Here is a 27,823-nt window from a genome sequence, read left to right on the forward strand (position 1 = left end):
CTTCGTGACCATCAATCCTGATGTTAAGTTTCTCGCTGTTGTCATTTCTACTACTTCTCATTACCTTCGTCGTTTTGTTGCCACTTCCCCAAATGATTTTAGAAATTCTGATGGAATGTTATCTATCCCTTCTGCCTTATTTGACAGTAAGTCCTCCAAAGCTCTTTTAAATTCCGATTCTAATACTGGATCCCCTATCTCTTCTAAATCAACTCCTGTTTCTTCTTCTATCACATCAGACAAATCTTCACCCTTATAGAGGCTTTCAATGTATTCTTTCCACCTATCTGCTCTCTCCTTTGCATTTAACAGTGGAATTCCCGTTGCACTCTTAATGTTACCACCGTTGCTTTTAATGTCACCAAAGATTGTTTTGACTTTCCTGTATGCTGAGTCTGTCCTTCCGACAATCATATCTTTATCGATGTCTTCACAGTTTTCCTGCAGCCATTTCGTCTTAGCTTCCCTGCACTTCCTATTTATTTCATTCCTCAGCGACTTGTATTTCTGTATTCCAGATTTTCCCGGAACATTTTTGTACTTGCTCCTTTCATCAATCAACTGAAGTATTTCTTCTGTTACCCATGGTTTCTTCGCAGCTACCTTCTGCATACTGCATTACCCTTTCAATATCCTCATACACTTTCTCTATCTGTTCATCTTCAGCTTGCGACGTCGGCATGTATACATGAACTATCGTTGTCGGTGTTGGTCTGCTGTCGATTCTGATTAGAACAACCCGGTCACTGAACTGTTCACAGTAACACACCATCGGCCCTACCTTCCTATTCATAACGAATCCTACACCTGTTATGCCATTTTCTGCTGCTGTTGATATTATCCGATACTCATCTGACCAGAAATCCTTGTCTTCCTTCCACTTCACTTCACTGACCCCTACTATATCTAGATTGAGCCTTTGCATTTCCCTTTTCAGATTTTCTAGTTTCCCTACCACGTTCAAGCTTCTGACATTCCACGCCCCGACTCGTAGAACGTTATCCTTTCGTTGATTATTCGATCTTTTTCTCATGGTAACCTCCCCCTTGGCAGTCCCCTCCCGGAGATCCGAATGGGGGACTATTCCGGAATCTTTTGCCAATGGACAGATCATCAAGACACTTCTTCAATTACAGGCCACATGTCCTGTGGATACACGTTACGTGTCTTTAATGCAGTGGTTTCCATTGCCTTCTGCATCCTCATGTCGTTGATCATTGCTGATTCTTCCGCCTTTAGGGGCAATTTCCCAACCCTAGGACAAGAGAGTGCCCTGAACCTCTATCCGCTCCTCCGCCCTCTTTGACAAGGCCGTTGGCAGAATGAGGCTGACTTCTTATGCCGGAAGTCTCCGGCCGCCAGTGCTGATTATTTATCAAAATTTAGGCAGTGGCGGGGATCGAACCCGGGACCGAAGACGTTTTGATTATGAATCAAAGACGCTACCCCTAGAACAAAAAAAAAAAAAAAAAGTTCACAAAATGTCCGACAGATGGCGCTGGACACCAAAACGTCAGTGACTGCGCATGACAATCGTGTATAAAAGGAGCTGTAACGAGAGAGAGAATCAGATGCACCAGCAGTCGCAGCATGTTGACGTTATCCGAAAAGGTGCTTTTAGTGAAGCTGTATTATCAGAATGGGGAATGTGCTAGTACAGCGTTACGCCATATGAAGAGGAATCGAACGGGTAAAGATCCGTTGACAATTGCAGCTGCGGCGAGAATGATTTCGAAGTTCGAAGCCACAGGTTGTTTAGACGATAGACCCCGTAGTGGTCGACCGAGCACAAGGCGTAATGCTGCTGAGACAGTTCAGGAGGAAATGGAGACGGTAGCGGGTTCGTCTATGCACGGGGAAGTCAGCGCTCGTGCAGTCGTACGTCGCACCGGCATTCCATACACTACTGTTTGGTTGGCACATAGGCGTACCCTCCGATGCTATCCGTACAAAATCCATCGGCATCATGACCTGTTACCTGGCGATTTAGTGAAGCGCAGGGCATTTGCGGTGTGGGCGTTTCAAAAGACGGCGGAAGATGACGATTGGTTGAGTAACGTGTTGTGGACCGACGATGCTCATTTCACGCTCCAAGGGTCTGTCAACGCCCACATTTTCAGAATTTGGGCTACCGAAAATCCTAGAACTGTCGTGGAAACTCCGTTGGACGACAGAAAGTGACGGTATGGGTTGGATTTACCATATCTACCGTTATCGGGCCTATTTTCTTCGAGAAAATGCGTGATTCTGGTTTTGTAACTGCTACCGTGATGGGTGAGAGGTACACCGGTATGTTACAGAATCGCATCATCCCTAGCCTGGCTGATAAACACCTGCTGGAACGTACGATGTGTATGTAGGATAGCGCTCCACCCCATATTGCTAGACGCGTGAAAGATCTCTTGCCCGCGTCGTTTGGTGATGATCATGTGCTCAGCCGCCACTTTCGTCATGCTTGGCCTCCCAGGTCTCCAGACCTCAGTCCGAGCGATTACTGGCTTTGGGGTTATCTGAAGTCGCAAGTGTATCGTGACCGACCGACATCTCTAGGGAGGATGAAAGGAAACATCCGACGCCAATGCCACACCACTCCGGACATGCTTTACTGTGCTGTTCACATTATTCCTCGACTACAGCTATTGTTGAGGAATGATGGTGGATATATTGAGCATTTCCTGTAAAGAACATCATCTTTGCTTTGTCTTACTTTGTTATGCTAATTATTGCTATTCTGAACAGATGAAGCGTCATCTTTCGGACATTTTTTGAACTTTTGTATTTTTTTGGTTCTAATAAAACCCCATGTCATTCCAAGCATGAGTGTCAATTTGTACCTCTTTATCTACATTATTCTCTGGTTTATTCAGTTTTCAAATTTATACTGACTTTTTGATCACCCCTTATGTGCAGAGGTTTCTTCATAGCCCCAAATCAGCAGAGGCCAAGTAAAGAATATACAATGGGTGTGGCAGTACCCGAACTCCATTTCAGCGACGGCAGTCATTGTTTTCCTGCTCGTATGGGGGACGAGAGTAGTCATGTTGCAAGTGCCACCAATTGACTGTGAATACTCACAGTGTTTACACTCTTCTTCTGCAGAAACAACCATGTCCAGCGCTATCTTTGGTAGTCACGCTCCATGTTGTCTTCTCACGCAATGACAGCACTCCGTCTTCAGGCCACGAGTGACCTTCCGGGACCATCCGACCGCCGTGTCATCCTCACTGGAGGATGCGGATAGGAGGGGCATGAGGTCAACACACCACTCTCCCGGTCGTTATGATGGTATTCTTGATCGAAGCCGCTACTATTCGGTCGAGTAGCTCCTCAATTGGCATCACGAGGCGGAGTGCACCACGAAAAATGGCAACAGCGCATGGTGTCTAGATGCTCACCCATCCAAGCGCCGACCACACCCGACAGCGCTTAACTTAGGTGTAGCACTAGAACCGGTGTATCCACAGCGGCAATGCCGTTGCCCACGTAATGACAGCAGTTGAGAAAATTGGCTATACTGTGCGGAGATTATACTTCTAGTGACTGGCCAGCCTCCTGCCTTTAGACGTAGCTCCTACTTACTGGCAACTGTAATGAGGAGTCTAATGCCGCACCAAGAAGTGGATTGACGGGTCTGCGAGGAATGGATTTTAAGCGCGAGTGGCGGTACCCCACCTTGAGTGACCCACCCTGCCCGCAGGCAGCCCGTGCGTGCTGTCCAAGGAGGCGCTGCGGCGCGCCAGCGCGGGGGCGTCGCCGCGTCCGCGCGCCGGCATCCACCACCAGCACTCGCAGCCCAACCTGCCGTTCCGCGAGCGCGCCAAGGGGTCGCCGCGCTTCCCGCACCGCGTCGTGCCCACCTGCAGCCTGACGGCGCTCGACAGCCGGCGCAAGAGCAGCGCCAGCTTCGCGCAGCTGCTGCAGCAGCAGTACCAGCTGCAGGTGCAGCGCCGCCGCAGCAGCCACCACCACCACCTGCACGTGCGGCATGGCCACCAGCGCGCCGACCTGCTCGACAAGTGCCGCTCGCTCGAGGACGCCCGCTCCTTCCACTGCGGGTCGGCCGCTGCGCACGCTGCAGTCCACCAGGTACACCTGCCGCCGCCTGACTGGCCTCCGAACACGCCTTTCTACGACATCTTGAGGTATCGGGTATTCTGAGAGATATCAGCGTCGTTTTGCACGATAGTTCGATAGCCGGCCGATGTGGCCGTGCGGTTCTAGGCGCTACAGTCAGGAACCGCGTGACCGCTACGGTCGCATGTTCGAATCCTGCCTCGGGCATGGATGTGTGTGATGTCCTTAGGTTAGTTAGGTTTAAGTAGTTCTAAGTTCTAGGGGACTGATGACCTCAGATGTTAAGTCCCATAGTGCTCAGAGCCATTTGAACCATTTGATAGTTCGATAACATGCGTCGTTCTCTTCCTCAGCGGTTACGTCGTTGAAATATCATGCAAGAACAGCGCTGAAATCAGACTTAATACCCGAGACCTCAAGACGTCAACAGGTCGATGGTCAAATCTTAAGAATTATGCTGGTATCCAAAATTAAGCAACAAACAGAAATTTCGCAAGGTTGCCTTCCTTTTGCCCCAAAACAATGCAAGCATGTCACAGTAAAGTAGAAACACTGTAAAGAATCACAATCAGTTATCCGCTATATTAGCAGGTCCTTTGCCTCTCCATTTTCTGCGATCCATTGCTTCCTTCTTAAGGCTGCTGTATGTTGTACCGTCTATCATGTCATCCAGTATCTGGAATCTCTTCCTTCCTCGCTTCCTTTTTCTGCTACATAACCTTCTAAAACTGTTTTTATCAGTCCGTCATTACTTCTTAACATATGCCCAATCCAATTTCTTTTTCTTCTCTTTATTTCATCTAGTAACTGTCTTTTCTCTCCCACTCTTCTCAGTACCTCTTCATTTTTTACTCTGTCCATCCAACTTATTCTTTCCATCTTCCGCCACGTCCAAATCTCAGAAGCCTCCAGCCTTTCTCTGTCTTTCTTCCTCATAGTCCATGTTTCAGCGCCATAAAGCAGAACATTCCAGACAAGACATTTTATGGGGCTCTTCCTTTGTTCTCTGTCCAGACCACTGCAGAAAATTCTCCTTTTCTTATAAAACGCCTCTTTTGCCATTGCTATCCTTGTTTTAATTTCTGTTGTGCACTTCCAGTCGGTGTATACCCTGCCTCTAACATACTTAAAATTTTGCACCTGTACTACTATTTCTCCATTCAGCATAATTTTTATTTCCTAATTTCCTCCTAGTGTCAACACTTTTTTTGTGTTAATTTTCACTCCATATTTTTTTCCGTTAGTTTCAATGGTGTCCACCAAATCCTGTAATTCTTTTTTCCCCTGTGGCTAGAAGGATCATCTCATCAGAAAATCTCAAACACCTTACTCTTCTTCCTCCAATTTCTACTCCTTTGTCATCTAATGATCATTGGTCAATCATATTTTCCAAGTAGAGGTTGAAAAGAGTGATGTAAAGAATACAGAACGGAAACAACTGCAGCATGCATAACGGTAGACAAAAATGTTCTTCATTTTCTTCCAACTTAACGGATCTGCACACACACATTTCAACAACTGGTTAATGTGCTCAGTGTGGGGTTCACCACCTCTGGCAGCAATACATCACTTACAACGACGGGACAAGCTTTGATTGATGTTATCAACCTCAGGTTGAGACAATAACTCCTATTCTACGTGCAGAGCTGCTCGCAAGTCTTAGAGAGTGGTTGATGCATGCTGACGTGATGAAACCCGTGTCCCTAATGTATCCCTAATTTTCTCTATGGGTTTCAAATCAGGAGAGCGAGCAGGCCACGCCATGCGTGCAAATTCTTCCGTTTCCAAGAAAACAGCAACCACCTGTGCTCTATGAGATCGAGCATTATCGTCCATCAATACGAAGTCTGGGCCCATAGCACCTCACAACAGCGCTCCATGAGCCCTCACGCTCTCGACACGATACGTGAAAGGATTTAAACCTCGACGAATCAATTTCATGAAGAGGTGTTTGAGTGATCCACATAATCCATGCCCACACCATCAGAGGCCTCCTCGATATCGATCTCTTTCCACAATGTTTGGCTCCCGAAACTGTGTTCCATGTTCCCTCCAGATGCGAACCCGTCGGAACTCACTCTTCAGACCAAATCTGGATTCATCTGAGAAAAGAAAACTGGCCCACTGTTCGACCGTCCCAGTGGCATGTTGGCAGCTCCACCATTGAGGATAAGTCAGAGGTAGACATACAGCAGGTCTCCGACAATAAAGGCCACTCTGCCGAAGCCTTCTGTACACTGTTTGCCTCCATAAAAAACGTCCGGTGAAAGCGCCAGGTCAGATACCAGCTGCCGTGCAGTACTAAAGCCGTCGGCACTCGGACCTCGCACCAGAACGTTGAGCGTTGAGCGTTGAGCGTGCGAGTTTCTCACTTCATAGCGTGGAACAGCACGTTCGGGAGTCTTCCCGAATGTGCAGGGCAATATCTAGCAGGTCAGATATTCTGAGCGTGCGTCTGAGCGTTGACCAATGAGATGGCACAACGCCACCTACGTCACATCCACGCCATCTCCCTTCAGCACAGAGTTGTGAGGCGCCATATTGGCATTCATCTCAAACCTATACGTATATATGCCGTTTGTGAGCACCAGCAAATCGAGAATCACTCGAAAACCCGTTGTTAACTGTGTGATTCGCTGCAAAAAAATGAGAAACATCTTATTCGTGGCGAAAGTACCCTGCGTTTATGAGACTACGCCATTTGAAGGCAACGACACACTGAGGATCCACCAAAAACGCATTTTTCTGGGTACAATTTGTTATAATAAAATTTCAATTAGTAACGTAGCTACTATTAAGGCTTTTAACAACTGGGAATCCACTAGGTATGACTATCTGAGGTTTGTTGTCATTTTTTAGCACAGTGAGTAGCGTTACCGACTTCTACCGAAATGCTCGTAATGCCAATGGTGCCCGTCTCGTCCGATCTAATTCCCCCCCCCCCCCTAACATTTGCGTAGTAGGTTCTGACGCATTATTAGTTTAATATAAGTATATACTATAGTAATTGATGTTACATAAATATAAGTTCACCTCTTTATGAGGAGTGAGTTTGTTCAATTGGTTTAATCTACAGGACTGCTTGCGCTACTTGTATAACGGTATTTTCCTCCTTTTTCTTTTACGTTTCTTAATTCACACGTTGCAAAAATTCTGCTACTGGATAGGAACAGTGATGAAGTATGAATGACCTTAGGGTTTTACTAAAATGTGGGAATGTTGAAATAATGCTTATCTTATGTGGAGAACTATTGCAAATTTGTATCTACATCTACATCTACATCCATACTCCGCAAGCCACCTGACGGTGTGTGGAGGAGGGTACCTTGAGTACCTCTATCGGTTCTCCCTTCTATTCCAGTCTCGTATTGTTCGTGGAAAGAAGGATTGTCGGTATGGTTCTGTGTGGGCTCTAATCTCTCTGATTTCATCCTCATGGTCTCTTCGCGAGATATACGTAGGAGGGAGCAATATATAGATTGACTCTTCGGTGAGGGTATGGTCTTGAAACTTTAACAAAAGCCCGTACCGAGCTACTGAGCGTCTCTCCTGCAGAGTCCTCCACTGGAGTTTATCTATCATCTCCGTAACACTCTCGCGCTTACCAAATGATCCTGAAACGAAGCGCGCTGCTCTCAATTGGATCTTCTCTATCTCTTCTATCAACCCTATCTGGTACGGATCCCACACTGCTGAGCAGTATTCAAGCAGTGGGCAAACAAGCGTACTGTAACCTACTTTCTTTGTTTTCGGACTGCATTTCCTTAGGATTCTTCCAATGAATCTCAGTCTAGCATCTGCTTTACTGACGATCAACTTTATATGATCATTCCATTTTAAATCACTCCTAATGCGTACTCCCAGATAATTTATGGAATTAACTGCTTCCAGTTGTTGACATGCTATTTTGTAGTTAAATGATAAGGGATCTATCTTTCTATGTATTCGCAGCACATTACACTTGTCTACATTGAGATTCAATTGCCATTCCCTGCACCATGCGTAGTTCGCTGCAGATCCTCCTGCATTTCAGTACAATTTTCCATTGTTACAACCTCTCGATACACCACAGCATCATCTGCAAAAAGCCTCAGTGAACTTCCGATGTCATCCACAAGGTCATTTATGTATATTGTGAATAGCAACGGTCCTATGACACTCCTCTGCGGCACACCTGAAATCACTCTTACTTCGGAAGACTTCTCTCCATTGAGAATGACATGCTGCGTTCTGTTATCTAGGAACTCTTCAATCCAATCACACAATTGGTCTGATAGTTCATATGCTCTTACTTTGTTTATTAAACGACTGTGGGGAACTGTATCGAACGCCTTGCGGGAGTCAAGAAACACGGCATCTACCTGGGAACCCGTGTCTATGGCCCTCTGAATCTCGTGGGCAAATAGCGCGAGCTGGGTTTCACATGACCATTTTTTTCGAAACCCATGCTGATTCCGCACTGTTTGTAATAGAAATTTTATAATCCTGTGTCCTTACTTATTGGATATGGTACTTTCCTTTTCGTCTTAAAATATGTACATGGATGTTGAAGTTTTTATTTGTGTATATTACATATAGAACAACGTGACTAGCCTATGGGCAATGGAGGAAATGTGCATTTTGATAGAGTTAATGTGAAAATCTTACACGCACCCGTTGAGTAAACAGTGTGATTTACGAGCTAGAAACATCCAGCAACTGTAGCCGGAGTGCGTTTTGATCGCTTATACCACACTGGGGCCCACGTACCGTATGCACAAGTCGCATCGTTCCTGAGCGTTCAGCAGCACGTTGAACTCAGCACGCTCAACGTTGACGTTCGACAGCACGGTCCGTGTGCCGACGACTTAAGACAGTATCATCGTGCTCTTACAGCCAGGTAACGGTCCTCTCTTTCTGATGTTACATGTGGTCGCCCTGCCCTGGGCTTCGCGATACAGTTTCGTTCTATATAAACTGTCGCCACATCCGAAAAACAAGAGAACGATTCACGTTAAGCCATCGTGCCACATCAGTTTGCGAATATCCTGCTTCCATTCTTCCTATGGCCGTCCACCGCAGAGAGTTTGTAGGCGTCTTGTCTGCGCCATACTGCACCGTCTATGACTGTGTACACGGTGATTGTGGACGTGGGACTACTCATCAAACGCTACCACGATTGATCATACAATGTAGGCTTTCACGGCCGGTATTTTCTTCACTTAAAAATTCCAGGCTGATAGGCCGTGGTCGATGTATAAAGCTCTTCCCTATCGAGATTGACAAACGTCGTAATAATTTTAACAGGAAAGACGAAGGTGTTAAACTGGATAAAATTTGGATGTCAGCGTTGCACCGCAAGCTTGACGATCGATTACTTTCAATCGCGAATGTTGGCATTACCAGAGACTGTCTCATAGCCGACGCCACATGATCGACAGTGGCGCCCTCTGTACTGCCTATATAATCAGCGCTTCCTCGAGTTCTCCTTGTAGTTCGCCGCTTTACCTCGGAGGATGTCTCCCGCATTCGGAGACGAAACGTCAGGGGAGAGTTTTATACGACCACGGCCTATCAGCCCGGAGGTTTTAAGTGAAGATTACCACGATTGATAGGTGCCCTGACGCCATCATTAGCATGGTTGTCAGTTGAACCGGAATGCCATCTTCCGTGGAGAACACGATCGTACGGACATACGTTGACAGTTTGTATGATTATATTGTGAATTAGCCACATGACGGGGAAATAGCGATATGTTGCTCTAATTTTGGACACCAGTGTGCATACCATTTTATGTTTTTCGGACTAACATGAAGTTTTCTTAAAATTCTATGCCACTGCAGTGAAGCATGCACAGTTCAAGTTATTCGTACTGGCGACAAGTCGGTGGAACCTTGCCGCAAATCAATATTACAAAGCTTGAAAGAGCTACGCTGAAGCATACACGCTTTTTCAAATGCCTTGGGGATCAAGATGCGGTTTCAACTGTATTCAATCATTCTTTTTGTTATCAGATCGCAAACGGCTTAGTGCCACTGAAAACCACATCCTCAGGTAACATCTACGAGGGCAGTTCAATAAGTAATGCAACACATTTTTTTTCTGAAACAGGGGTTGTTTTATTCAGCATTGAAATACACCAGGTTATTCCCCAATCTTTTAGCTACACAACACTATTTTTCAACGTAATCTCCATTCAATGCTACGGCCTTACGCCACCTTGAAATGAGGGCCTGTATGCCTGCACGGTACCATTCCACTGGTCGATGTCGGAGCCAACGTCGTACTGCATCAATAACTTCTTCATCATCCGCGTAGTGCGTCCCACGGATTGCGTCCTTCATTGGGCCAAACATATGGAAATCCGACGGTGCGAGATCGGGGCTGTAGGGTGCATGAGGAAGAACAGTCCACTGAAGTTTTGTGAGCTCCTCTCGGGTGCGAAGACTTGTGTGAGGTCTTGCGTTGTCATGAAGAAGGAGAAGTTCGTTCTGAATTTTGTGCCTACGAACACGCTGAAGTCGTTTCTTCAATTTCTGAAGAGTAGCACAATACACTTCAGAGTTGATCGTTTGACCATGGGGAGGGACATCGAACAGAATAACCCCTTCAGCGTCCCAGAAGACTGTAACCATGACTTTACCGGCTGAGGGTATGGCTTTAAACTTTTTCTTGGTGGGGGAGTGGGTGTGGCGCCACTCTATTGATTGCCGTTTTGTTTCAGGTTCGAAGTGATGAACCCATGTTTCATCGCCTGTAACAATCTTTGACAAGAAATTGTCACCCTCAGCCACATGGCGAGCAAGCAATTCCGCACAGATGGTTCTCCTTTGCTCTTTATGGTGTTCGGTTAGACAACGAGGGACCCAGCGGGAACAAACCTTTGAATATCCCAACTGTTGAACAATTGTGACAGCACTACCAACAGAGATGTCAAGTTGAGCACTGAGCTGTTTGATGGTGATCCGTCGATCATCTCGAACGAGTGTGTTCGCACGCTCCGCCATTGCAGGAGTCACAACTGTGTACGGCCGGCCCGCACGCGGGAGATCAGACAGTCTTGCTTGACCTTGCGGCGATGATGACACACGCTTTGCCCAACGACTCACCGTGCTTTTGTCCACTGCCAGATCACCGTAGACATTCTGCAAGCGCCTATGAATATCTGAGATGCCCTGGTTTTCCGCCAAAAGAAACTCGATCACTGCCCGTTGTTTGCAACGCACATCCGTTACAGACGCCATTTTAACAGCTCCGTACAGCGCTGCCACCTGTCGAAAGTCAATGAAACTATACGAGACGAAGTGGGAATGTTTGAAAATATTCCACAAGAAATTTCCGGTTTTTTCAACCAAAATTGGCCGAGAAAAAAAATGTGTTGCATTACTTATTGAACTGCCCTCGTACATAGCAACGAATTAAGAAAAAGTAACAGACGCTAAAATATCCAACAATACGAAAAAATTTAAAAAAAAACAAAAAAAACAAAAAACAGACGAAACTGTGCTCACCTCATTACGTTATAACAGTTAAGTAGCCCGGAACGTGGAACCCAGACCAAGCTAATAAACCGCTTAATGGCGGTATGTCAATGAATCAAGATCATCTGGACATAGGAATTCAAGCCCACAACGGTCTGTAGGCCCTCAACAAATTAAATTACTGAAATCCACTGGTAACACGAAGATACATAAAAAACGATATAAGGATGTGATGAGCGGCTCTTTTAAAGAACAGAGAGGGTACTTGCAGTGCAGTCTCGAGGTAGCCCAAAAAGTTGGACCACGTGTATCGAGCAAGAAGCTTATTAACGAAGAAGGTGATGTAAAGAAAATGAACACCTAGCACAACTGCATTTTGTGCTCATTCCCGGAGCACGGTACTTGATCTTCTCATTCCCTGTTAGTTAGCCTCTTGTTTGATAAACATGGTGCACTCTAATTTTGGGAAAATTGCGCAACTTCTCTCCCCCTCTGTGCTTTAAACCAGCCGCTCTTCAAGCTTCTATAAAGTTTTTAAATGTGTGTTCGTGTTAGCAGTCTACTGCCTTTACGATGGTAACATCAGGAGCGCCCTAGGGAAGTGTGATAGGACCGTTGCCGCTTTCTATACAGGGTGAAAAGTATTTAAACCGACAAACTCTGGGAGGTTGTAGGGGACATCAAAACAAATATTTTTCCCTAATGTCATTTTTTACTATGAGGAGTATTTAAACCGGCGGAGGCCGTATTACGCTCTTCAGTTGTTAGAGGCTGTATTACGAAATTCAGTTGTAGGCAACTGCTGTCCACCAGTATAGTAGTGCATTGTCTCTGGTTACTAATGGAGCGATACACCTGGAGTAAGTACACTGAATGGTTGGTGCATACTGCGTAGCGCACCACAACGGACGAGCTACACAGCGGGTTTATCAACAACAATATCCTAATCGCCGCATCATACGACCTTTGCTGCTGTGTACCAACGTCTGCGTGAGACCGGGTCATTTAGCAGAATACCTGGACAGGAATTCCGTCGCACGGTACGAACGCTGCAATTTGTGGAAGTTGTCTTTCAGCGTGTGGAGCGGGATCCCCCAGTCAGCACTCGTGCAATTGCACGTAACATGGGGACGAATCAGACGAATGTAAGAACAGTCCTTCGACAGCAGTTGTTACGTCCATTTCACTTACAGCGTGTCCACAACCTGGAACCAGTTGATTATCCACCCAGAGCACAGTTTTCGCTGTGGTACCTGGCACAGTGTGAAATGCATCCTACATTTCCATCCTCTGTGTTGTTTACCGATGAAGCAATGTTCGGCCATGATGGAGTCTTCAACATGCACAATTCGTATGTTTGGAGTGAGGATAACCCACATGCCACAGTTACAAGCGCTCATTAAGTGCCGTTCTTTGTTAATGTGTGGGTCGGTGTTGTTGGTGACTGTTTAATTGGGCCTTATCTGCTACCTAGGCCATTAAATGGCAGGCACTATTACAATTTTCTCGCCACAGCATTGCCAGAATTGCTGGAAGACGTCACGATCCCTACAAGACAACGCATGTGGTTCCAACATGAAGGGGCGCCGGCAGATTTCAGTCGTCGTGTGCGTCGATTTCTGGACCGATGGTTCCCAGAAACGTGGATTGGCACATGTGGTCCTGTACGATGTCCTGCTCGATCCCCAGACATGTCCCCTCTGGACATTTTTGTGTGGGGAGAGATGCGCAACCTTGAAACTTCCTGGCAGATTAAAACTGTGTGCCCGACCGAGACTCGAACTCGGGACCTTTGCCTTTCGCGGGCAAGTGCTCCACCATCTGAGCTACCGAAGCACGAGTCACGCCCGGTACTCACAGCTTTACTTCTGCCAGTACCCCGTCTCCTACCTGGATGCGCAACCTTGTTTACGCAACTCCTGTTGCATCAGAAGAGGATCTGGTTGCGCGGATAGTAGGAGCAGCAGGAACAATTCAAGATACTCCTGGGGTTTCTGCCCGTGTCAGACAGAACATTATCCGACGGTGTAACCTTTGTTTACGAGTCAATGGAGGAATTTTTGAAAATCTATTGTAATTGAAATTGGGTTGTGTTAATGTGTTGTCTCTTGGACATAAAAAATGGAAAAGTGATGTTGGTTTAATTAATTTGCCGCCAGAGAAATCTTCCTCTACCGGTTTGAATAGTCCTCATAGGTAAAAATGATATTAGGGAAAAATATTTGCTTTAATGTCCCCTACAATCTCCCAGAGTTTTTCAGTTTAAATACTTTTCACCATGTATACATAAATGATCTGGCAGACAGCCTGGGCAGCAATCTGCGGTTGTTCGCTTATCATGCAGTGATTTACAGGAAGGCGTGGAAGATAAGTGACTGTAGGTTGATACAGGATGACCTAGACAGAATTTCCAGTTGTTGTGATGAATGGCAGCTAGCTCTTAATGAGGGAATGAGGATGAGTAGGAAAAAGAAACCTGTAATTTTCGGATACAGTATTAGCAGTGTCCTGCTTGCAGCAGTCACGTTGTCGCGTCCCAAGCGTGGGTATTGCGAGGGATTGAGCGACACGGTTCGTGAAAGGGATTTAGCCGGTTGACCTTAGTGAGAGGGAGACCTTTTGATCTGGCTAAGATATAGAAATCCCTGGTGTGAAGGTACAAGGCTAGGAAGCGGATAGAATTAAAGTCTTGCTAACTTTAACAAATTGCAGTTTATTCTGAATGAATACAGATCACCCTATCTGCGTGGTGATTGTATTCACAGGGAGGCCAAGTCTAATACAGAGACGGTGACTGACTCCACCGTTCCGACTGCCTACTAGAAGCTCTACAATATTTAATAGCACCCTACGTTAGAGTCTCGCGGCTACGCCCTAACGATCTCCAGCGACCATCTCCGGCTGCCTGCCTACAGCCCGTTCCTCAGCCCAAGTTGGCTGCTGCTATCACTCTAACTACTCGACAAGAAGACCCCCAGAGCGGCGTGCTCTCGGGTTTTGTTAGCGTTCCCCCTTCGACCCCGACAGCGCTTGGCATGACGTAGCGTGGAAGGCAACTTGTCCTTATTTGGTATCGTTAAAGCATTGTTGTTGCTATTGTTCTTCAGAGGCTGAGTGGAGGGATAGAGGCGCCTCTCCCTATATGGTCACGCACAGCGTCCTGAGCCCTTCATTGGCTCCTCATGACGTAGCGCTGTCCCCACCAAGGGCCCTCTTTCTTCACTCCCAGACCTCTCTCTCTAGCCAGGAATGCTTTCTGTTGATATTCTTAATTGATTGCTTATCATGAGTCCCTACACAGACCTTCGTTTGTATCTGCTGGGTGTTTGCTTTCTTATCAAGCGCCGCTGCCCAACAGTTTGACTTCCGCCTCGGCTGACCCTTCGGCCACGCCTGGCGTCCAGCGCTACAGCCTTAACTTCTTCCTACGTACTATTCTCAAGGTACTGCCTGAAACGATTGTAATTATACTTGAATTATTCCTGCGGTTACAACAACGTCCTTTAAATATCTGGGCCTAACTTTGCGAAGCGATGTGAAATGGAAAGAGCATATGAGTATTGTGGTAGGGAAGGCTAATGGTTCACTTTGGTTTGTTGGGAAAATTTTAGGAAGGTATGGTTCTTCAGTAAAGGAGATCGCATATAGGACGCTAGTGCGGCCTATTTTGATTACTGCTCGATTGCTTGGGATCCGCATCAGGTCGGATTGAAAGAAGACACCGAAGCAATTCAGAAGCGAGCTGCTAGATTTGTTACGGTAGGTTCGATAAGCATGAAAATGTTATGGATATGCTTCGGGAGCTCAAGTGGGAAAATCTGGAAGGAAGAAGACTTTAGTTTCGAAGAAAACTACTGAGGAAGTTTAGAGAACCGGCGTCTGAAGCTGACTGCAGAACGATCCTACTGCCGCCAACATACATTTCATGTAGAGATCACGAAGACAAGATACGAGAAATTAGGGCTGATACGGAAGCGTATAGACAGCCGTTTTTCCCTCGCTCTGTCTGCATGTGGAACACGAAAGGAAACTACTAGTTGTGGTTCAGGTTACCCTCCGCCACGCACCGTACAGTAGCTGTCGGAGTATGTATTAGGTCTACAACTTTGCTTCCGCCGTTTTGCAATAGACGGCAGTAGTGGAAAGTAGTGGTGCAAGTCGTTCCTCGTAAGTGTCATAGAGTAAGCTTAGGTATTTGAGAACATAACGCCATCAAAATATCAGTCGATTTCTGATTGCATCATGAAGTTATTCTAGACTGAATACAACTTATGAGCCCATTTCTCGTCATCTGCGGGAGGTTTCAATTTTCTGCCTTGATATGAAGAAATCTGAGGCTGAGGTTTATAAAAAGCTGGGTAACACCTATGAAAAGATGCTTGTTAGTGACAGAACTTCGCAGAAAATGGTTTCCATGCTTCAAGAATGATGATTTTGACGAAGATGGTTCAAAATGGCTCTGAGCACTATGGGACTCAACTGCTGAGGTCATTAGTCCCCTAGAACTTAGAACTAGTTAAACCTAACTAACCTAAGGACATCACAAACATCCATGCCCGAGGCAGGATTCGAACCTGCGACCGTAGCGGTCTTGCGGTTCCAGACTGCAGCGCCTTTAACCGCACGGCCACTTCGGCCGGCTGACGAAGATGACTGGCATGGTTGTGAAAGAGAGAAAGCTTACGATGCTGCTGCAGCCGACGGGAACAATCACAGGAGATCGTTATCGAAAGCAATTGATGTGTTTGAGCCGAGCACTGAAAGACAAACGGCCACGCTACAGCGAAAGACATGGAAAAATGATTTTTCAGCATGACAGTGCACGACCCCATGTCGAAAATCCCGTCAAAACATACTTGGAAACGTTGAAATGGGATGTTCTACCCCACCCCCTGTATTCCCTAGATATTCCACCCCTGACTGCCACTTTTCTCTATCTATGGGACACGACCTAGCTGACTAGCACTTGCGGTCATATGAACAAGTGCAAAATTGGATCGATTCATGGCTCCCCTCAAGGCTCCAGTTTATGCACGGCGGGATTCGTATGCTGCCCTAAAGCTAGGAGAAAGCAGTGGCCAACGATGGCCACTACTTTGAATCGTAAATTTTCTGTAAGTTTTTCACAATAAAGTCCTGAACTTAGTGAAAAAACGGCGGAAGCAAAGTTGTAGAACTAGTACATAGATGTAGATGTAATATGTTTAGTCCCCACCGACAGTTGTGGACTTGGATCCATACGTCCCAATGATTTTTATTCATAAAATAACGCTATTTAGCGGTTTTCTTAGCATGGTCTAACAACGAATGTGTGGTTCCATGTTCCGGCCTACTTAGCTGTTATGACTTAGTTATGTGAGTACAGATTTGTCTATTTTACATGTTTTTAACACATTATAAAAATTAAATTTTTTAAAATATTTTCATTCTTGTGTGTATTTTAGGGCCTGTTACTCTTTCATGATTAATTAATTATTATGCATATGTCACTTGAGGGTGTGTTTTTCCAGTGTGATCTGATAATTAAAAACAGACTAAATTCAGCTGTACCGGCTTCTTAATCGTCAAGATGATTGCTCACAGCTCTCATTGCCCTGTCTAAAATGTTTTTTTTAGTTACGTTGATGACACATTTTTGGTCTGGACACACGGGAGTGAAAGGCTTCAGGACTTTCTCTGGCATTTTAAATCTCTGCGCCCAGCATCAAATTTACTGTTGGCGGAAGCGAATGACGAACTCCACATTTCGGACGTCCTAGCCAAGAGCGAAGCTGACGGCACTACACAAGGTAGGCAGGAAAGCCACCCACATTGATTTGTGTCTCCACGCCTCAAGCTTCCATCATCCTCCATAGAATGAGGGTGTGCTGAGTACACTGCTCCTCAGGATCTGTGCATTATCAGATTTTGAAGGCCCTCCACGCAAGCTCAACCGCCTTAAGGACGTATTCAAGAAGAAAGTATATTGCATACAGCGCGCCAACTCGTTTCAGTACCTGGACAGAACAGAAACAGAAAAAGATGAACGTTCGGATTTTAGCCTCGCGAAATCGTTTGTAGACTTCACTCGTGCATACTTGGCAATTGACGGAGTGACTTTCTAGTCGCAAGTCGATACGATAAGTACCGTGACATTTCCCGATAAACAGTGAACAGGATAACGACGCGTTTTTCGGATATTGTTTGTGTGGCATAAGTAACATTTGGCAGCGATCCTACCCAGCTGTCAGGATAAAATAAGATTGGCAGCAATCAAGAAGGTACGTTTATGACATTTTTAGCTGGCATAATTATGTATATCGACTTGAAACTTAACTGCTTTCGCTATTATCCGTAACCGTTGGTTACAAATTCTTTTCTCTATCGCTCCACTTTCGTAAATGGTTCTCATACTATCTTGATAGTGCAATTCCGGAGTTCAAAAGTATTTGGGTGAGCATATTTGCGCGATTTCAGTTGACGTTCATTTTCCTACCGTGTAGCAGTACGACAATGTAGTTAATTATTGTGCAATAGTGCACTATATTCTGCAATAATACCCGATGCCGTCAGTCTACGTAGTTTTTTTAATTCGCTTTCGGAGGGTGCCCATCAACATATCTCCAGTATGTAACATCAGTATGACGATACGGACATAAGAGCAACAAAACAACCGGTCCCCGAGCGGAGAGAATCTCCGACCACGCCGGGAATCGAACCCTGGCCCCTTCGCTTAGCAATGAGTCGCGTTGATCGCGCAGTTACGTAGGCGGACAATCCACGTAGTTTTGAAGCACGTAGAAAATGTTGTGGCGGAAGGCTAACCAAAGACTGTGTTTTATTGCCTGGACACTTAGAAAATGTAACATATCTACTAAAGAGACTGCTACACTATGCTTGCCCGTCCTCTTTTAGAATACTGCTGTGCGATGTGGGATCCATACCAGATAGGACTGACGGAGTACATCGAGAGAGTTCAAAGAAGGGCAGCACGTCTTTTAACATCGTGAAATAGTGAAGGAGTGTCACTGAAATGATACAAATTTGGGGTGGACATCATTAAAACGAAGGCGTTTTTCGTTGCGGCGGTACTTCTCACTAAATTTCATTCACCAACTTTCTCCTCCCGTCGACCTACATACGGAGAAAAGATCACCATAGTAAAATAAGGGAGATCAGAGCTTGCATGGAGAGATGTAGGTGCTGTTTTTCTTTTAAAAAAATAAATAAATAAAAGAGAAATACGAAGATGGTTCGATGAACCCTCTGCCAGACACTCAGATGTGATTTGCAGAGTATCCATGTACATGTAGATGTAGATATGCCCTAATTGAAGTTGCTCCATTGACGAGAGACATAACACGGAAATACTTCACTGACAAAACTGTGAATAGCTTGTTCCATCAGCTTCTAGAAATATTCGGATCCACTCATCTCGAAATTCCAGAAAATGACAATTGAAGATGATAAACAAAACCCACCTGAGATAAAAGGTATGAGTTTCGAACTATCTACCAGTGAATAACCCGAGGGCGCCATTTCCGAAGCAGATTACGTCGATTAAAAAATGTGTACTATCGAATAAAACATTTCGGTAAGGCAATTTCGACTTCTAAGTCGTTGTCAGTGACCTCAAAATACTGTACACCTGCAGTTTAACTCTGCTAAATTTGTAGTTTGTGGTCCGCCAAATAGAATCCGCCATTTGAAATTTTGGAATTCCGACACTGGATTCGTAATCAGTGAATCAAAAAATCTAAAAAGAACAGTTTTTTAGGATTATATATTAGTTTTTTATTATGTGCCGGTGTTGAAACGAGTAGGCCAATTTGCAACAGGAGAAAAATACTTCGTGCTTTCTGGTAGAACATACAGGCCGAGCAAGCAAAACACAACGAGGAGCATAAGACAAAATCATATCTGCCGGACGCCGGTAAAATATTGAACAAATTCGGCAGAATCTTAGCTTGATGTACCGCTTCATGTGTTTTCCATCCACTTCCGAATCACTTCCGAAAACTTGTGCACTATTAGGCATGGTGAAAGATGGCTAGGGGTTAAAAGTCCATTGAGACGAAGTAATAAAATTCACTGAACGTGATACTGATAAAAGCAGCAACTTTGGTGATTTATGTATTAACAAATACCGTGTCAAACACATATATTAAATCTATAGGAAACACACTACAACTGATGTTACTATCATCAGCACTTCATGTGATCCAGAGTAATGTAAAACAGCTTTTTAAAATCAATGCTCGATGATGAGAATTCCGTTACATGCCAAAGATTAACTTTAACAACTAACACAGTTAAACTGATGCCACACAATAATGTGTGTAATATTACCATAATCACTAAATTTCACAGCGTCATTAAAAATTGCAATAACAAAAATAGGTGCACGTCTACAACAAACAACGCTTCCCCAGTTCCGATCCCCCGCCAACTCTGTCAAATACACTCCTGGAAATTGAAATAAGAACACCGTGAATTCATTGTCCCAGGAAGGGGAAACTTTATTGACACATTCCTGGGGTCAGATACATCACATGATCACACTGACAGAACCACAGGCACATAGACACAGGCAACAGAGCATGCACAATCTCGGCACTAGTACAGTGTATATCCACCTTTCGCAGCAATGCAGGCTGCTATTCTCCCATGGAGACGATCGTAGAGATGCTGGATGTAGTCCTGTGGAACGGCTTGCCATGCCATTTCCACCTGGCACCTCAGTTGGACCAGCGTTCGTGCTGGACGTGCAAACCGCGTGAGACGACGCTTCATCCAGTCCCAAACATGCTCAATGGGGGACAGATCCGGAGATCTTGCTGGCCAGGGTAGCTGACTTACACCTTCCAGAGCACGTTGGGTGGCACGGGATACATGCGGACGTGCATTGTCCTGTTGGAACAGCAAGTTCCCTTGCCGGTCTAGGAATGGTAGAACGATGGGTTCGATGACGGTTTGGATATACCGTGCACTATTCAGTGTCCCCTCGACGATCACCAGTGGTGTACGGCCAGTGTAGGAGATCGCTCCCCACACCATGATGCCGGGTGTTGGCCCTGTGTGCCTCGGTCGTATGCAGTCCTGATTGTGGCGCTCACCTGCACGGCGCCAAACACGCATACGACCATCATTGGCACCAAGGCAGAAGCGACTCTCGTCGCTGAAGACGACACGTCTCCATTCGTCCCTCCATTCACGCCTGTCGCGACACCACTGGAGGCGGGCTGCACGATGTTGGGGCGTGAGCGGAAGACGGCCTAACGGTGTGCGGGACCGTAGCCCAGCTTCATGGAGACGGTTGCGAATGGTCCTCGCCGATACCCCAGGAGCAACAGTGTCCCTAATTTGCTGGGAAGTGGCGGTGCGGTCCCCTACGGCATTGCGTAGGATCCTACGGTCTTGGCGTGCATCCGTGCGTCGCTGCGGTCCGGTCCCAGGTCGACGGGCACGTGCACCTTCCGCCGACCACTGGCGACAACATCGATGTACTGTGGAGACCTCACGCCCCACGTGTTGAGCAATTCGGCGGTACGTCCACCCGGCCTCCCGCATGCCCACTATACGCCCTCGCTCAAAGTCCGTCAACTGCACATACGGTTCACGTCCACGCTGTCGCGGCATGCTACCAGTGTTAAAGACTGCGATGGAGCTCCGTATGCCACGGCAAACTGGCTGACACTGACGGCGGCGGTGCACAAATGCTGCGCAGCTAGCGCCATTCGACGGCCAAGACCGCGGTTCCTGGTGTGTCCGCTGTGCCGTGCGTGTGATCATTGCTTGTACAGCCCTCTCGCAGTGTCCGGAGCAAGTATGGTGGGTCTGACACACCGGTTTCAATGTGTTCTTTTTTCCATTTCCAGGAGTGTATGTCTCCGTTTTGGCCACATGTCCTATCAGATTCCAAACACATTACGTGCTAAAACATACAGATTGTTTTTTCATAAATAATAAACTAACTCATAACTTACATTTAAAGAATGAAGTAAATCATGTAACCGACATTTATAAGCCGAATTGTTCTTGTGCCATAAATTTTCTGCTTGTATCACAGGGAAGATGCCACATGAGAACCGTCTAAGCGCTGTTTGCTACAGACGCAGATCTCAACACATTCTTATAAATGTATTTAAAGTATCTGTGCACTGATCAAGGAGTAGCGGAAATAAAAAAAATTGGAGTAGGACTTAAAGTTCAAGGAGATATTGTAATTCTGTCAGAGACACCAAGGGAGTTGGAAGAGCAGTTGAACGGAATGGACAGTGTCTTGAAAGACGGATATAAGACAGACATAAGCGAAAACTAAACATGGAAAACGGAATGTAGTCGAATTCAAACACGTGATGAGTTTCGCCATTTGGCAAGTAAAGTAACTGATGATTGCGCAGAAGAGAGGACGTAAAATGTAGACTGGCAATGGCGAGAAAACCATTTCTGAAGAAGAGACAATTGTTAAGATCGAATATAGATTTAAGGGTTAGGAAGTCTTTTCTGACGATATTTGTCTGGAGTGTAGCTAAGTATGGATGTGAAACATGGACGATAAACAGTCAAGACAAAAGGAGGACAGAAGCTTTCGTAATGTAGTCGTACAGAAAAATATTGAAGATTAGAGGGGTCGATCACGTAACTAATGAGGAGGTACTGAATAGAATTGGAGAGACAAGAAATTTGTGGCACTATTTGACCAAAAGAAAGGATCGGTTAATGGGATACATTCTGAGACACCAAGGGATCACCAATTTAGTGTTTGAGGGAAGTCTGGAGGATAAAAATCGTAGAGGGAAACCAAGAGATGAATATAGTAAACGTACTGAGAAGGATGTAGTTTGCAGGAATTATTTGGAGATGAAGAGGTTTGCAGAGGATAGAGTAACATTGAGAGCTACATCAAACTAGTCTTCGGACTGAAGACCACGGCAACAAGAACTTTTAAAAGACAAGATTTGGCCTCACATACTCCGGAGCTCTTCTCCACATAACACGTACTGCTTGTTTGTCACTCCTGACCATTCGCAAAGTATTTTGCTAACCCTACAAATCGTATTAATTATTACTTGGTGTTTAGGACTAGCGATTTCAGCTGTATGTGTAAAATGTCTGTAAAAAAAGGCTTAACACTCAGTACCACATACGAGGGGCGTTTGAAAAATCCGTGCAAACTCAGAAAGATGGCATCACCGGCGCGTATCGAGGTCATGTTTAGTTAGTAGCAACTTTGGAAAGAACGCACACCACGTTTCAGCCATATTGGTGTATTTCTTTGTGTTTGGCGTTCGTGTGAATCAAAGAAGTCGAGTTATTGTCAAAAAATAGACGAAAAAGATTTTAAAGTGGAGATTAAGCATTACTTTAGGAAAAAATGTCTTGTCACGAGGGCCTCCCGTCGGGTAGACCACTCGGCAAAACGCCTATGGAGACTAAAGAGAAGCTTGATAAACATTACGGTGACTCTGCACCTTCGATTAGAACAGTTTATAAGTGGTTTCAAAATCTTCTGGGTGGCCTTATGGGCACAAGTGATTCTGAACGTTCTTGACACCCTGTGGAGGTTACGACTCCAGAAATCATGGATAAAATCCATAATATGGTGATGGATGACAGAAGAGTTAAGGTGCGTGAGATTTTTAGTGCTGTGTGCATCTCGAATGAACGGGTACATAATATTTTGCATAAACATTTGGACATGAGAAAGCTATCCGCAAGATGGGTTCCGCGATTGCTCAAGCTTCACCAAAAATGGAATCGCGTGAAGTGTTGCAAGGATAGTTTGGAGCTGTTCAGGAAGAATCTGCAGGACTTTAAGCGTCGTTTCGTAACTGTGGATGAAACATGGATACATTACTAGGCTCCTGAGACCAAAGAACAATCTAAACAATGGGTTACCAAGGGAAAATTTGCACCAAAAAGGCGAAGACCATTCCTTCGGCCGGAAGGTTATGGCGACTTTATTTTGGGATTCGCAAGGGATAATCCTCATAGACTATCTGGAAAAGGGTAAAACCATTACAGGTTCATATTATTCATCGTTATTGGACCGTTTGAAAACCGAGCTGCAAGAAAAACGCAGGCGATTGGACCGCAAAAAAGTCCTTTTCCATCACGACAATGCACCAGCACACACCTCAGCAGCTGTGGTCGCAAAATTAATAGAAATAGAATTCCAACTCGTTTCACATCCCCCCTGTTCTCAAGACTTGGCTCCCTTGGATAACTATTTGCTCCCCAATTTGAAGAAATGGCTGGTGGGACAAAGATTTTATTCAAACGAGGAGGTGGTTGCAGCAACTAATAGCTATTTTGCAGACTTGGACCATTCCTATTATTCGGAAGCAATCAACAAATTAGAACATTGGACGAAGTGTATAAGTCTAAAAGGAGACTATGTCGAAAAATAAAAATGGTTTACCGCAAACATCTAAGTAATTTTTATTTTTGCACGGACTTTTCAAACGCCCCTCATAAATGCATCCAGTGGTTCTTGGTACGGAAGCTCTTTTACCAACAGTAAATTTATGAAACCCAGTCATACGTTTGTGTCAACTAACCTTTTTGCTTCCATTTCGTGATTGCAGGTGTCTGGGTCCAACTGGAAACCCCGTGCTGCCAGTTACAGTCCCAACTGTGACGTTTGGGGGACGGCGGAGTTCGGCATCCCTCTGAGTGAACTGGCCAACAGCAACCGCGGGCGAGACCGCGACAGCGCTCCCAACGTGAAGGACTAGAAACAGCACCACCTGAAGAGGTGCAGCTGCTACGAACCACCTGCGTCTGCCACGTCTGGTCGCTCGGCTCCATCTGTTACCACTGCTTTGTCTAACGAGGTTCTTGGTTACCACGTCTTATAATCGAAGTACTTCTACTTGTCCAACTCTGAGGCCAATGTGGTCGCAACAGCCCGTCGTCGTCCCATCGGCCACACTCTGGCTGCACAGGAGAAATGCAGTTTGATGCTCCCATGAAGCTACAGTCCCCATCCACAATCCGTTGTTAGTGGCTGATTCGATCAAAAAGTGTCATGAACACGTCTAGAACCCAAATAAATGTTTCTCGTATGTCTCTTGAAACTGCCCTAATTATCTTCTCATCTCAATTCCTGTCACAGCTGCTACAACAGCATACTTAGATTACGAGCTTAGAGTATTTATTCATCATCAAATTAACGGAACGTAGCTACAGATATACTGAGTCAATACGACGAAGTGGAGATCATCTGTCAAACAACTGGGCTCTGTCGGAAAAACGTCCAACACTTCATGTAATGCGGCATGTCACTGGACAATCTCAGTTCGAGGATCACATCCTACATAATAATAAACTCCTGGAAGGAGATTAAGAGAGGAATTGTTGGATGAAACAAGCAATACCCAAGAAGAACACTAGTTATGCAACCAAGTTTTCTCAGCTAGAATAATGTTAACAGATCTCATCGGCGTCGAAAGCTACATCCTGAAATTTTTAATTCAAATTTCCACGTGTAGTCTCCCTCTCCAGTCGTCTTCCGCGTAACATCATGTGTTGTGGAATTTATTTATAACGTCTTATTGCGTTTCACACTCTACTAAACTCACGTGTGGTGATTATATTTTTATTTCTTTGAAAGAGAAAGTGAAGCCTCATCCTCCACACGGACCATTTTCCACTTAACCATTCTATATTTCTGCCTGCGGAGCGAAAATACGTAAAGGAAGTCAACGGGCATAGTGTAATTCCAAGAAGTCGGAAATTCTTGGTTTGCCGCTGGTATCATTGCTTCTCCCCTAACACCTTAAAGTTCAACACAACGGTTGTAATTTGCTAATTAATTGTATACATATTGTGCTATGCTACGCTACTTGCACGCTCTGGTTAAAGAGTAAATTCGTACCAACACAAAATTGTGCGTACATAATTGAAATGACGCTTTCAACCGTATCAAACGCAAGCGTTGCGCTACATTTGGCCAATAACTGCTTTCGGTAAATCTTCTGAAGGATTCCCACACCAGCAAATGACTTTTCCTGTGCTGACTGACCGAAAACCAGTTACCACGACAGAAGGTGAGAATAGAACTGAAGCAGAGGAAATAATTTGATTTGGAAATGAAGTTAACTTAAATTTCATTCACTCTAAATGCACAACTGGACTATGACTCGTTACAATGGTAGATAAGATTATTACTATGAACCCTGTAAGTTTTCACAGCATCCTTTCTTACTTTGCATGTTCTTACAATAATATCCTGTAGCACTGACACGCGCTAGTTTATGTTGCGTGGGCGAACATAGCAGTAGGTTTTTAACTGTACGTTCTCAATGATTGCGTCCCGGAGAACGATACGTGTTTCTTTCTCACTCAGTACTAGTAATAGCTCACGGACATTATAAACATCACAAAACTTAAAATTAGCAAAATAAGTACTGCTTTTCTGGAGCAACTAAAACAAAGAAAATTGACTCTTCCTTGTTATGTAATATGTCAGACCGATTATTGAAACACTATTTCATGCAGAGTAGTACATCTGTATAAAACTAGAGACATTTTAATTATTTGTTTTTGTTATGTCATACAGTCAGTGTCTTCTACAGACGCGTGAGCGGTATGGTCTTCCTGAATATCCAGTCAGTAAAGCAATCTATTCTGTTTAAACATCATTACACTACAGTAAACAAAACAGAAACTTTCTGCTAGCGGGCAAGTAAACTTTGTCGAAGTGTCATCGCAGGAATGATCAAGGTAAATCTTCACATTGAGAAAATTCACATGTTACGATGCTGTTACAAGAATCGTCCTTAATAACCATGGAACTCTGAAGACGCCAATGTATTTCCAATATAACGTCATTTAACGAGACAATTACTGAAATTACTCTGTAATAAATAGTTTATAATTAGTCTGTCTATAACAAAAGAAAATTGGATTATAACATATGAATTTGTTGTGCAAATTCATTGACAAAATGTCGTTCAAAAGTTAGATGGAAGAAAGGAGACAAACAAAAAGTCCAACCACATTAATTTTATTCGTTTATCATCTGGAAGAAGATGTTTTGTATTTATAACATTTCTTCTAACCAACATATTGTTTTTGGCGATATTTTTTTGCGTAAAACTGAAAAGAATGAAACAGTTTTTCTTTAAGGGATGCTATTTAATTATATATTTATTGTGAGCCTTTACTTTACATTTTAATCAAATTAAAGATAAATTTTTGTTTTGTTATCAATAATCTGAGCCTATTAATTCTTTCGTAGGAATATATCTTTCCACCTTAGAGAACATTTAGCATGAAATCTGTGTTTGTACATCCTTGTAGCAACTTTTGGATGATTCTTTCAAGCCATTATTACACCACGCATATCTTTCAATAAAGTTATATTTTGTGACAGTGACATTCATGATATCATGCATAAATGATATTTTGTATACTAATGTATATCTTTCGTTGTGCGAAAGTAAATGAACGATGGTTATGGTAGAAATATATTTTAAGTTTAAAAATATCTGATGTCACCCACAAGAAAATTTCTTCCACGGTTTCTACGACTTTATTTTGTAAAATGTTTCTCGGTGAGATAGTTCTTAAGCGATCCATGCTCATAATACCGGTACTCTTAATGAAAATTAGTAAGTCTCATGACGAATGTTTTCTCTAAGCCGCATCCAATGAAATACTTGATCTATTTTCGGAGATATTTTACATGTGTTGTAGTGAAATAATGGCTTATCCTTCTACATTCAAAGTCCTTGTTGTTTAGATCTGTATAAAACGTTAGAACTACCTTTAATTTTAATCCCTCGCCGAAGGTAATAATGTGTCAAAAGACTCTACATGTAACTCGAAGATGAGCAATAAACTTTCAATTTTCATTGTGCAATTAATGTATAAACTGAAAGGCAATCATATTTCATGTGATCTATATGAATGTTAAACGCTTCTTCTCTCTTGGCACTATTGTTTCTGTAGACCTAAGTGAACTGATGTCAATATATTTTCCACTTTATAACATGTGGGAAGCATTTCTCTCAAGTGCCAAGCAGTAAAAATATTACTATTTTTTGTTCTGTAGAACGTAACTAAGTCTATTGCTGTTGATTGATGAATAGATTATTAAAAGGAACATCGTTTTTGTAGCTCTGTGTTCGTCATTTTACACCTGATTCCTATTATGTGACTTAGGCCTTAGTGAGGTGTTAATCTGATGGAGATGCAGATGTAAGAGCTGGAAGATAACTTCCATAACGCGATCTCTGATTTAGTATTACTCACCCTCTGTTTACAAGAGAAGTTACTAAGTAGCTGCAGTGATACTGCTA

The 27,823-nt window shown here is 44.3% G+C and overlaps 1 protein-coding gene across 1 annotated transcript in view; it reads left to right on the forward strand.

Moving 5' to 3' along the window:
* LOC124620054 (gamma-aminobutyric acid type B receptor subunit 2) overlaps nt 1–24,277 on the forward strand; it is a 434,547-nt gene extending 410,270 nt beyond the window's left edge. The window contains exons 20-22 of the mRNA XM_047146721.1: nt 3,698–3,897; nt 3,997–4,149; nt 24,104–24,277. Coding sequence (XP_047002677.1) covers nt 3,698–3,897; nt 3,997–4,149; nt 24,104–24,253 — 503 coding nt within the window. The 3' untranslated portion in view covers nt 24,254–24,277. The remainder of the gene's footprint in view (nt 1–3,697; nt 3,898–3,996; nt 4,150–24,103) is intronic.
* Nucleotides 24,278–27,823: the final 3,546 nt, after the last annotated feature.

Source organism: Schistocerca americana, chromosome 6 (assembly GCF_021461395.2).
Source record: "Schistocerca americana isolate TAMUIC-IGC-003095 chromosome 6, iqSchAmer2.1, whole genome shotgun sequence".
Lineage (NCBI taxonomy): Eukaryota > Metazoa > Arthropoda > Insecta > Orthoptera > Acrididae > Schistocerca > Schistocerca americana.